At 48.8% G+C, this 12,245-nt stretch overlaps 1 protein-coding gene across 1 annotated transcript in view; it reads left to right on the forward strand.

The window, feature by feature from the left end:
* MGAT3 (beta-1,4-mannosyl-glycoprotein 4-beta-N-acetylglucosaminyltransferase) overlaps nucleotides 1-8,996 on the forward strand; it is a 25,284-nt gene extending 16,288 nt beyond the window's left edge. The window contains exon 2 of the mRNA XM_057388707.1: nucleotides 985-8,996. Within this exon, the coding sequence (XP_057244690.1) occupies nucleotides 986-2,494 (1,509 nt within the window). The 5' untranslated portion in view covers nucleotide 985 and the 3' untranslated portion in view covers nucleotides 2,495-8,996. The remainder of the gene's footprint in view (nucleotides 1-984) is intronic.
* The last annotated feature ends 3,249 nt before the right edge of the window (nucleotides 8,997-12,245 follow it).

Consider the following 12,245-nt stretch of genomic DNA (forward strand, 5'->3'; position numbering starts at 1 on the left):
CCCCTTTTTCTGAATTGTAGTCTTCAATCACTTCTCTGCCTGACAGCAGCTCTGTGTTCCCGGCTTGGGCTGGAGGAGGGGAGGTGGTGGAGGGGAGGATGACGGCAATATTTCATGTTGTTTGGAGGGAAGGGTTCTGCACCACTGGCTTCTTCCTGGCCTGACATGGATCCATCATGATGGCACAGTATTACCGGCAGAGACAACTAGGCATTTATTTTTGTCACCTTGATCCAGATGCAGAAAAACCTTAGCATCTGGTCCACAGAAAATGGAAAGCAAAAGGCAACATATAAAGTGGACTTGAGAATCACAGGTGGGAGAAGAATAAATGTTRTGGGATCTGAATTTTATTTTTGTTTTTCTGTCCCCCACCTGAACTTGGGTAGTATTTCCTAAGAACAAGGATGGATTTTCTAGGGTGTGTGTTGAACAAACACTGAAAGGATCTGGAGAGCGTAGGCTGCCTTTGGCAGTCTGACTAATGATTATGGTCCTTTAAAACTGCCTCTCTTGCACCGGTCATGTTTCAGCTGTGCCCCTTCAGCTCTCTCACCCTTTCTGCTCACTGCTCCCTTCAGTTTCCCTCAACCCTCTGATGATGCATCTCTGAGGGGGTTTACATATATTTTGTTTCTGTTGCTGAGCAGGGACAAGTCTGCCAAGTGTGGTGAGTTTACTAGATCATTAATTCCTGTTGTTCTGGATTTCCTCTTTCTAGCCCATTGCCAGTGCTTTTCTTGTCTTTGTGGACTTACAAGACTGATCTAGCAGAGGTTCAGCTTGGTGTAAYGCAGCTGAAGCCAAAGGCCCACTGAAGGTGCCAGGGGGTGGGGGTGTAGTTCTTGGAGTYGAATCTCTAACGATGCATGCTGAATTTGGATCAGCTTTCTGCCATCCGCAACCTGTTTTTCTAACAGAGGTAAACTTTTTGCACCTCAGTAACCATTGAATGTGACTTTCCTTTTCATGGCTCTTCCACAGGATGAAGATGAGACGCCATAAACTCTTTCTGACTCTCTGCATGGCTGGTCTCTGCCTCATCTCCTTCTTGCACTTCCTCAAGGCCCTTTCCTATGTCACCTTCCCCAGGGAGCTGGCTTCGCTTAGTCCCAACCTGGTCTCCAGCTTCTTCTGGAACAATGCCCCAGTTACGCCTCAGGTCAGCCCTGAGCCAGGGGGTGCAGAGTTCCTCCGCACACCCCTGTACTCCCACTCCCCCTTGCTCCAGCCCCTGCCTCCCAGCAGAGCCAGCGAAGAGCTGCACAAGGCTGAGTTCATGCTGCCAGAAGACACGGTGGAATACTTTGTCCGTACCAAAGCCGGTGGCGTTTGCTTTAAACCAGGCACCAAGGTGTTGGAGAAGCCACCCGCGGGAGGTCGGCAGGAGGAGCGAGTGGATGGCGCAGCCTCAGGGCGGCCGGCTCGGAAGCCGCTGAGCGCCAGCGGGACCAAGCGGCGCAAGTGGGTGGAGTGTGTRTGTCTGCCGGGCTGGCACGGCCCCAGCTGCGGGGTCCCCACCGTGGTCCAGTACTCTAACCTGCCCACCAAGGACCGCCTCGTGCCACGGGAGATCCCCCGGCGGGTCATTAATGCTATCAACGTCAACCACGAGTTTGACCTGCTGGATGTCCGCTTCCACGAGCTGGGAGACGTGGTAGATGCTTTTGTGGTGTGCGAGTCCAACTTCACAGCGTACGGAGAGCCACGGCCCCTCAAGTTCCGCGAGATGCTCCTCAACGGCTCCTTCGACTACATCCGCCACAAGGTGCTCTACGTCTTCCTGGACCACTTTCCCCCTGGTGGCCGCCAGGACGGCTGGATCGCTGAYGATTACCTGCGTACCTTCCTCACCCGGGATGGCATCTCTCGCCTCCGCAACCTGCGCCCGGAYGACGTCTTCATCATTGACGATGCTGATGAGATCCCGGCCCGTGATGGYGTGCTTTTCCTCAAGCTCTATGATGGCTGGACGGAGCCCTTCGCCTTTCACATGCGCAAGTCGCTCTATGGCTTCTTCTGGAAGCAACCGGGCACCTTGGAGGTGGTCTCGGGCTGCACCATGGGGATGCTGCAGGCTGTCTATGCTACCGATGGGATACGTTTGCGACGCCGTGAGTACTACACCATGCCTGGGTTTCGGCAGTATGAGAACAGCACGGGACACATCCTGGTACAGTGGTCGCTGGGCAGCCCCCTCCACTTTGCTGGCTGGCACTGCTCCTGGTGTTTCACCCCAGAGGGGATCTACTTCAAACTGGTGTCAGCCCAGAATGGGGACTTCCCCCGCTGGGGTGACTACGAGGATAAACGAGACCTCAATTATATCCGGGAGCTGATCCGGACTGGTGGCTGGTTTGATGGTACTATGCAGGAGTATCCCCCTGCTGACCCCAAGGAGCAGATGTATGCTCCCAAGTACCTGCTCAAGAACTACCAGCGGTTCCGCTACTTGTTGGAGAACCCCTACCGAAAGGCGGAGGGTGCTGGGTGAGGCCACCGAGGCTCAGGCTTGGGTGGAAATCAGAACTTCACGAGAAAGGGAAGGAGTCGGGTGTTTTCGTCTGTTCCTTTTCTTCTGTTTCCTTTGTTTATGGGCAGGGTGTGCCATTTTTCTGGGGTCTCTGYCCTCCCTCCCTTCCTGTTCTTTTTCCCTTCATCCCAGGGTGATGTCTGGGAATCCAAATTCCTCAGTCACATAAAGGGAGGCCTGGTCAGGAGGAAGAGAGATGTTGGGGACCTGTTCTGTAGTAGTATAAAGACTTTCTTGCATGTTCCGAATCTCTCCTGCTGGCTGGAGAGAATACACAGCCAGCTGGCAGATTTTCCTCTGGGRGAGACTGAGAGGGTCCCATGGGGAGAGAGGGCAGCTATTCCTATCCATCCTCATCCTTTGTGGATTGGAGCAAGCATAGATGCAAGCCAGGGCTATTCAGTGAGCATGAGTCAGCAGGCACAAACTCTTGTGATGGTTGCATGTGCAGATGTGTGTCATGGCATTCTTTTGGTTGAGTGAATGTGCAAAAGCATCTTGGGATGTTTGTTATTGTGTTTTTTTGGTTTTTTTTTTTAATACCTTTATGTTCAGAGTGTATTTTGGGGAAGGGAAATCCTTTGTTTCCAAGRTGCAGCCCCCTCCACAGCATTAATGCATCTATCCTGGGGTGGATCTTGCCTCAGTACACTACCAGTGCTGGGGTGGGCAGAGAGGAAGCAGAGGAGAAAGCTGGGTTTGAGGGTTTTTTCTGCTCATTTTTTGCCCTTGCCCCAACAAGACTGCATGGACTTGTCYTGCAGAAGCCAAAGCATCTTCCCTGCAGCACATGCTTCTGTTGGGGCTGGGATAAGCTGCAGGGGACTCAATCAGATGGTGGGAGTGTATGTTTGCAAGTGCATGGTTGCCTGTGTGCATGAGTGCTCATGTGCATGGGTTTGGTGTGCACCTGGGTGTTTGTTACCAATGTTGGGGGGGAGGAAGAGGACACAGTGGGGCTTGGCAGAAGCTGTGATCTTAGTCGTGGCATGGGTGATTTCTTGGGGAATTCACAGGAAAGGACCAGGGATAGTATTGGCTCTGCATAGCAGTGCTACACATGTAGGCCTGTTGCATGTCTCTATGGCTGCCTCTAGAGCCTCACAGGCTGTGCCTGTAGCAGGACTCCTGCTTTCACGTGCTTCTTACCATGGGGTAATAAAAGGGAGAAGGGAAGGGCAAAGTTCTGAGTCACTAATGGTTGTTTTGGGGGAACAAAGCCTGTCAAGGCACAGGATCCATCTGTCTGTTCTTAGGCTGTGAGTGAGCTCCTGAAGAGAGAGGCCATGGGCAGATTCTCCGTGGGGCCAAGAGACTGTTTGGGGACCACCATGCAATCCAGAGAGTATGTGCAGCCCACGTCTGAGCCTGGGCCGAGCAGACAAGACCACGGAGAGGAGATTTAGGAGGGCACTAGTTGCAGCTGGTTGGGCTGGTGTCTGCTCAGTTTGCCAGGGTTGGGCAGTGAGGATCTGGCTTGCTCTTGTGTTGGATTGATTCAGCTCCCTGGGGAGGCAGATTCTTGTCTCCACCCTTACCACCACCCTTCCTTAGCAAATGGCTTGACAGGATGCCTGGAGCCTGGGTTGTAGTGGGCAGATGGTGAAAAGCATAATGGACATGCTCTCTTAGCCTTGCAGTGGAAAGACTGACTCTTAGMCTTGCAGTGTTCCAAGCAGAAATCATATGGAAAAGAAGAAAGAGGAAGGCACTGGCACAAAGAAATGTGACCCTTCTGGCCAGCTGTTCCAAAGCAGGAGGGTTTTCATTCCATTTAACTCTGTCGTGGCTCTATGGTCCAGTGTCGTCCAGCATGTGCCACCCTTATGTTTCATTCCTGCCTATGTCTCTCTCTCTCTTTCCCTCCTAGTCCCCTCTCTAGAGTAGGGGAAAATGTCATCAAAAGTAACTTAGTTGCCTAATAAGGCTGAGACTGGAACAGAATGAAGATCAGTGACTTTTTCTGATCAAATTGAGATGCAGTTCACCTTACCTCCTTCCACATCTTGTGCCATAATGCCTGCTTAGAAGAACTGAAGGAACCTCTCTTTTTGTTAGTATTTTTTTTGTGGTTTGTTTTTTTTTTTTTTGATCACTGTTCTCACTTCTGTTGTGTCTTCCCCACAGGCAGAGAAGCCTCTTTGGGAACTGGGTGGACAGACAAGGCTCTTCCCCCAAAGGGAAGTTGTGGCTTTTTAAAGTCCAGACTTACTGATGTAGCAGAAGGAGCTCCTGTCACAGTCATGAGGTCCTGGTTCCGAGCGACTGTGGAGGTCTTTGAGTAGAGAGATAATAGAGAAACAGGAATCCAGCTGAGAAAGAAGGAGCCTGTACTGAGCAAGATGAAAGCCACAACACTGAGGATGCAGCACRAGGGAAACATGCTTTCCCCAGGGACAGGTGGAGGAGAGCGGATGTGTTAGCTCATGCAGTTCAGCAGCAGAAAAGCATGGAAGGAAGAAGCCATATCCCATTTTTACTTTGGGGAGGGAGCCTGAGGTCTGCTCTTGGATCTTTTGCTTTTGCTGTGCCTCAGTGATGATAATACAAGGCCAGTGCCAGGCTTTGCTGGGGACAGAAGAGAAGRACAAGCCAGTCTGCATGGATGCTTTGGCAGCACCAGAGCCTCACTTCAGCAAGAGCTAAAGTTTACTTGTGCTGGGGCTGCACCTTGTTATCTTCCACAGTGGGAGCAGCCTCTCCTCTGAGCAGCCCTTCCCATGCATGGCTGKCTGTGAGGATTTTCAGTGCACACTAGTTATATTTTCAGTGTTGAGCTATGGGCCCTTGTCTCTTGTGAGTTTGATAAGCCCCCAGCTGCAGAATCTGATTCTCCTATTCCTGAAGTACAGCCCATTGCCTTCTCTCCTCCATTTGCTCCATCATTCTCTTCCCTCTGATTTGCCTCTTCCTTCTGCCCACATGGGCTGGAGAAGAATGTGTTGCTGGAATAGGAATGATGGGGCTCTTCTGCAGGACTCCTGCCCTGATTGCCTCCTGGACTTCCTCACTTCCTTTTTCTTAGAAAATTAAATATAAACCAGACTTCTGTTGTAGTGTGGGAGGAAGGGGCTTTACAGATGAAATGCATTCTTTATTGTTTCTCTTTCTCAAGAATTGTTTAAACATTTTTTGATATAAGGCCAAACCAGTCAATGTTTCTGTCCAATTTGTCTGGCTAACCCTGTTTTTATTATCCTTAGGGAGTTAGAGTGCTTGTCATTAAAAATCTTCCTTCTTGTCCCTGGAGGGAGCAGACACTGCAAAGCTGACTTTCACACAGTGATTTTCCAAGGTGGTGGCTTACCCTCTGCTCAGCCTTGCCTGTGCTGCTGTGTTGGGACCTCTGCAGCCGGCTCCTGGTGGGGCAGTCACTCCTCCAGGCAGTGCCACAAAGGGGAAGTCAAAAACCTGTGGGGTTATGAGGTGGTGAGAGAGGCAAAGCCAGAGGCAGGTTTGTGGCAGATTGTTGTTTCCCAGTGCTGAACTCTGAGGTTAGCATTGAGGCTCCTTCAACTTATCTGAATCAGGTTCTTAGATTTGAGAAGAGAGAGACCAAAAACCTTGTCTTGGCACTGGGCTGGAAGTGGGATCAGACTACCAGAGCCTGATGTCTGTGGGTTGTTGCAGCCCACAGTGGGCAGTGAATCCTTCTGTCTRTCTTGGACCAAACTGTCCAGTGGAGGGAGGGAATGCATCACCACCCTTTTCCTGTAGTGCTGTTCATCTTAGTGCATTTTCAATCCTGAAATCTGTTTTACCTTCAAATTAGTGCAAAGGAGGGCCAGGAAGTACGTGAAGCAGTGTGTGGCACACCCAATCCTTGCACTTCTTTGTCTGCCTATCTCTTTCTTTGTGCTTCCCACCTAAGAAATTGTGTCCCCATGCATGGCTTTGGACTGGAGAATGCCTCTTCCTCCTTTGCCTTGAGTGAAGGGAAGGACATGGGCTTTGGTGGGCCTGTGCAGGTGAGCTTGCTAAAGCAGAGGGAGTAGGGCATGTTAGACATCTATGCCCRTCTGGGGGTAATGCCGCACCCAAGTGACAGAAAAGACACAGTGACTTTGTGCCTGTGGTTGGTATGGAGGATGACATGCTTAAGCCCACTCCTGCTGTTGCTTTCTCTGATCCCTGTGTCCTGCTGAGGTATTTGCTGTTGTGCTGCCCGGGTCAGCCCACTCTGTCTCTCTGTGATGGGTAAACAAGGAAAGCGAGCTGGGGTGGAGGGAGGGCGTCAGAGAAGAATGGGTACTCATTCTGCTCTACCTGCCGTGGTTTCCTTGTGGGATGGTGTGTCTCTTCCCCTCCTCAGTGTCCCGGGGCTCCCTCCCTGTGTCCCAGCTCCTGCCGGCAATCTCTGGCTGCTATGCCTCTGCACTGTGAAGACACGTGTCCAGGGTCACTCCTGGTTTGGTACTGAACACTGGTGATGAAGAGGGAAGGGATGGCTTGTCTTGGCTTCACTGACCTCTAACCTTGGTGAGAAGGGAGGGAAGTGAGTGGGAGAATGGATTCTGTATCCCTCCGTCATTGTGTTCTCACTACACTCCCTAAACCCCTCCTTTCTGATTTCTGAGACATTGGACAAACTCTTACTACAGAAAGGGAAGGGGAGCAGGAGGGTAAGAAGATGGCAGGAGGAGCTTAGATCCAGCACCAAGAAAGGAGAACTGTTTCTAATGCAATACACTGTCATTTTAAAGCTTTGGGGACTACAGGTAATGGATGATGAAGGGATCTGAAATACTCTGAGACTAAGAATTTGAACCACTGTTTTTTTCCTGTCTGTGTGGATGATGATGCAGTATCATCCTGGAGGTGGTCCAGCAGCAATTCTGAGCCTGGGGTCCACCTGGACCTACTGCAGGTGTTGCTTCTGGAGTGGTTCCAGAACACCCTGCTTTGGAAAAAGAATGCATGGACTTGCCAAAAACTAAAAAGAAAAGAACAAATAAGAGCATCTGCAAAGCTCCTTTCAACTCTGTAATTTATAAACAGCAAGTAATAATGAACTTTTTGTAAGGATGAATCAAATGTACATACTGAAATCATTTTCTCTGTAAATGGTTGGATTTCATTTCACCCTTAAAGGGATGCTTAAAAGGAAGAGATAATAATAAAAACAAAAAAAATTTACAAAGTATGAAAGGAAACAAAGACATGTGTGTGACAGCTTTTTTTTTTTTCTGATGGTGTGGCCAAGGGGCTGCTGGAAAAGGGAGTGAGGGAGCTTCCTGCTTGGCAGGACATGTTTCCTAAGAAGGGAGATGGAAGGGGAGCCTAGCTGGTTTGAGGACTGATTCCTGATTTTGTAGGCCCAGGTCGGACCTAATCTGCATGTTAGGTGAGTATGAACATACAAGAGCACATGAGGTGGGAGCAATGGTGGCTCTCAGAAGATTGGATGGATGTGGAAACCATCATCATCTCATAAAATGGTCCCTTTACACCATCTTTGATCCTTTGAATGCATCCATTTTTCCAAGTAAAGCCCTGGAAACCCTGGATCCCAAATTAAGCCTTCCCGCTGCAGCAAAGGCCTCTCTAGTGGCTGACTTTTGGCACGGTGCATGAAAGAACGTGACCTCCTTGTTTTGGTTTATTTTTAAACGTGTCTGATGTAGTCTTGGCTGTTCCCATTACTTGGTATCAAAGTCTGGTCCTGCTCTGAATCCTCCTAACCAGCTGCCTTCTGCAGTGCTTTTGGCCAGGGCCTTTTGCAAGCTCATGTGCCATCTGCAGCTTTTTAATTTTTTTACCCTTTTAAGTGTCTTATGCTTCAGGTTCATTCCTGATTCCATTTAGAGATAGTGACTGCAAGCATCATAGGCTATTTTCCTCATAATTACTAGCTCCAGTAAATTCCCTTATCTTTCTTTCATCYATACCATTCAAATGTTTTCAATTCTCCTCTTGTGGAAGGCTCTCATCAAACCAGAGGTTTGTGTTGTGCATTGCTAAATGCATTTCTGCTGCTTCARTCTCTGGAACAAAGGGTGTGAGAGAAACCTGCCACTCAAAATCAACAATTATAATTTTCTATTTAGAATTTTTAGCGTTCTTGGTGATCACTGTATTTTAGTGCCTGCATGGGGGATAATCTAAAAATAGTTGATGACCACCATTTCACTGAAATTTCAGTTTTTCTAAGAGTTGAAGTATAAATCTATAAGCATAGGCCAATGGCAATTTTGTGAGAGTTTAAGAAATGGGAGTTGACTAGGTCAAAGGTTCTCTCATGTTATTTGTCTTGCCTCTAACACCAGATCTTTACTGACATTTATATTATTTTTAAAAGTAATGTAAACGGTGTTCCTTTTGTTTCTGGTGAGGTTTTAAAAGACCTTTTTTGCCAGAAAGCATGAGCTTCTGCTGCAGGAGCTTCAAGTGCCTCTGTGAGACAGAGGGGTTGAATCTTGGACAAACCAGTCTGGGATGGAGACCTTCATTTGCAGGAGCAGTGGGGAGCACATGGCTCCACCACAAGCCCTATAGACCATCTGAGAGAGTCCCTCAACACAGCAAAAGASATCTTGGTATGTGCAGCATGCATCCTGGGTGTGGTACAGAGCCTTAGGCACCGTATTGAACCAGGAGCCTGCAAGCCATCTGATGCCAAGCAATCCTGTGTGTTTTGCAGAATTTCAGTACCCCAGTTAGATGGGGTGATGCATCACGGAGGAGCTCTGGTGTGACCTGCCTGGAAATGAGTGGTTTCTCCCAAGCCCTCACTCTGTCGTGGATGCCAGGTGCTCATCAYGGACATCATGCATCCCTGCTGGGTGGGGGCCTGCGGCGGACCCACTGTCTCTGGCTCATGGAGTAGCTGGCTCCAGCTGATTACTGATTGATGCCTATCGGGTTGGCTGATAAAGGGATGAACACGCTCTTTCTGAACACCAGGGTACTTGGAGGTAAAGTGACTTCAGTATAAAGTTACGACACCTTTCAGAAAGCTGGAAAAGGGATACCAGACCCCATTTTGCTGGCTGTTTGTTTTTGTTGCTCAGATACTTTGTTCCTGTGTAAGGATGCATTTTAGTGAGCTGCRTAGCAGGGACAGTTAATTTGTAATTATTAGTCCAATTTTGTAGTATGCTTTTAAATCTCACTGCTTTAGCAGCTCAGCTGGGGAAGCAGTGAGGTCTCAGCTGGCTGGCAGGCAGCCCATGGAGCAGCCAGGGACAGTCACCCTAGCCCTGGGGAGCGTCACCAGCAAATGCTTCATGCTCATGTGCCCTCAGCTGCAGGCACTGGCTGCCCTGCTTTCCAGAGCACCACAAAGGAGAGGATTTGGCTACAGCCATGGTGGAAGGGAAGCATGTTCTTGCTTCTTGGCAGTGGCGTGCATTCCGGTGACTCCTGGGCATGCTGTGTCAAACCTTCACCTGACACAGGGTGAGCGAGCTTYGCAGGGCTTTGCTCTGTCGCTGCAAAACTGTCCCGTCTGGAGGAGGGGCTGCACATGACTGAAGTGAGAGGCTGACATAAGGAATATAATCCATGGCTGCTTGGTTGAGGAGCCTGGCTTGGGGCCAGGCTATTGCAAGCTGTGCCTTTAGCTGCAGCAGGGACAGGCACATCAGCAAAAAGGTAAAGGATCAGCCCACTTCAGCTAATGTTTGGGACATTACTGTAAGCATCTCTGAGATCCCCAGACATGAACCTTTACTTGGAACTAAGGAGAATCTGGCAATCCCAACATTTCCAGCATTTCTGTGAGTGCTTATTTTTTTAAAGCAAAGTGAGAAGTGAAAATAGTCCTTACTGTCTTTTAAAGTATATTATAGCTATGTAAGAATACAAATCTTTCAAGGCCATATCTTTCTTCACCCTGCCAAATAAAACACAATATAAAACTCCATTGTTTTACGTTTCCTGTGCCTTACGGCTTGAACCATGGATCCTCTTGGCTGAAGTCCATCCCAGTAACGATTTAATTTGGGAACACATTTCACCTTTCTAAAAATAAGGAAAACTGAGAAGAAGAGCAAATAAGCTGTGCTGAATAAAGATCTAAAATGACTTCTTCAGGATCTCAAAGACAATATGTTATCCAAGGAATATATAAAATCAAATAAAATAAGCCTGACTATCCAGCAAACTCTTTCCTGGCATTTTAGCCCTGTTCTAGAGTCTGGACCTTTTCCAAAAAGAGAGGAACAAATCATCACTTAYATCTTTTTTTTCCCCTTCAGACACTTACTGAAGAACCAGGCATGCACACAAAAATAAAACAATGTAGAAAACATCTACTCACTTCTGTTTGCTTCCCAGTGTTTTTCAAGCATTTGTCTCAAACTGTTATCCAGAAGTGAACATTAGACTACTGTAAAACCAAAACCAGGCAAATGGGACAGCAATAAATCTCTCTCAGGCCCTGTGACTTAATGGGGCAAGGTATACAATAGGTGCCTTTGCCTAGAAAAAGAAGAGAAGCAGCAGGATATGGCAGCCATGCCCTTCTCAGGTTTCCATATGTACATGGGACCAAACCACACCTGCTGCTGGAGTCCAGATAACCCCTACACAACCAAAATCCCACGTTCATGCCGGGAGGACCGCATCCCAGCACACAGCATGCCAAGGAGCAGAAGAAAGCCTGAGGTCAGCATGTGCAGCTCTGCTCAGGCAGGTGGTACCACCAGCTGCAAGGCCTCTGCTCTCTGCTGACACTTCCCCTGCAGAAAGCCCACGGGGCTGTCAGGGTGATGCAAGATTGCAAGGATAACAGCACTCACAAAAGCAGGGTCTCTAAATGGCTCTGCAAACCTCCTGCAGCATGCAGTTGCTGCAAATGAGGTGGGGGAGGTCAGGGGTTGGAATCTTACCTAGTCAGGGAATAATGAGAAAATCCACAACAAACCCAGCCACGAAGAAATTTGGTTGAAGAAGCAGGAGTCGTGCTGAGAATGAAGGTGGGCACAGATCAATTGTAAAAATACTACAGCAGCAATTTCAATTTGTTAGGTAATAAAATGGAGCCTCCTCAGTGACTGTCAGTGCAGCACCTTACAGGGGCAGCAGCTCTGCTTCACACAGGAGAACACTCACTGCTGACAGTGTTTGCAGCTCCCTGTGCTGCAGGGATGGAAGTCTGGGGATCTGAAAAGTCCCGCTTTGACCACAGCGTGGCTGGGACCTTACCTTTCTTACTCCTGTCAAAAACATACCCTGAGTGTGTCTCCCCAGATAGGATATTTACTGTYCCTACTAAAATGTGGGTCTCAGCTGTAATTCAGGAATGCTCCTTGAAAGGTGCCTATGTACCAGTGGTCTCCCTCACCAAGTCTTCCTTCCCACATGTACTCAACATCAAAGCTGCTGGGGCTTCGGGGAATTAAGCCACCTGTGCCACCCTTGGCCCTCCATCCCTCCTGGCTCATAACAGCTGGAAAGGAAGGAAATAGGGCTGCAATGAAAGAGAGAACTGTTGAATGGGGTGAGACTGCCAAAAGACTTCCTGCAAGGTCCATTTACTAGAAGATATTAAGTTTAAGCTCAGATAGCATTGGTGGGTCACTATCCATCTTTCCTCTCACATTATAGAACTGCTTTCTGCCTCCTCTAAGAGACCAGCCTTCCGTTTCCAAGCACAATTTGTTTCCCATCCCAGAAGAGCTCTTCCAAGAAGCCATTTGCAGCCCTGAGGATCATATTTACCTCCCTGCTGCCCAGGGAGGGTTTGCTGGCTGCCAACAGGTGGCACAGA

Source organism: Malurus melanocephalus, unplaced genomic scaffold (genome assembly GCF_030028575.1).
Source record: "Malurus melanocephalus ecotype Western Australia unplaced genomic scaffold, MMel_1.1 scaffold_17, whole genome shotgun sequence".
In the NCBI taxonomy this organism is placed as follows: Eukaryota; Metazoa; Chordata; class Aves; order Passeriformes; family Maluridae; genus Malurus; species Malurus melanocephalus.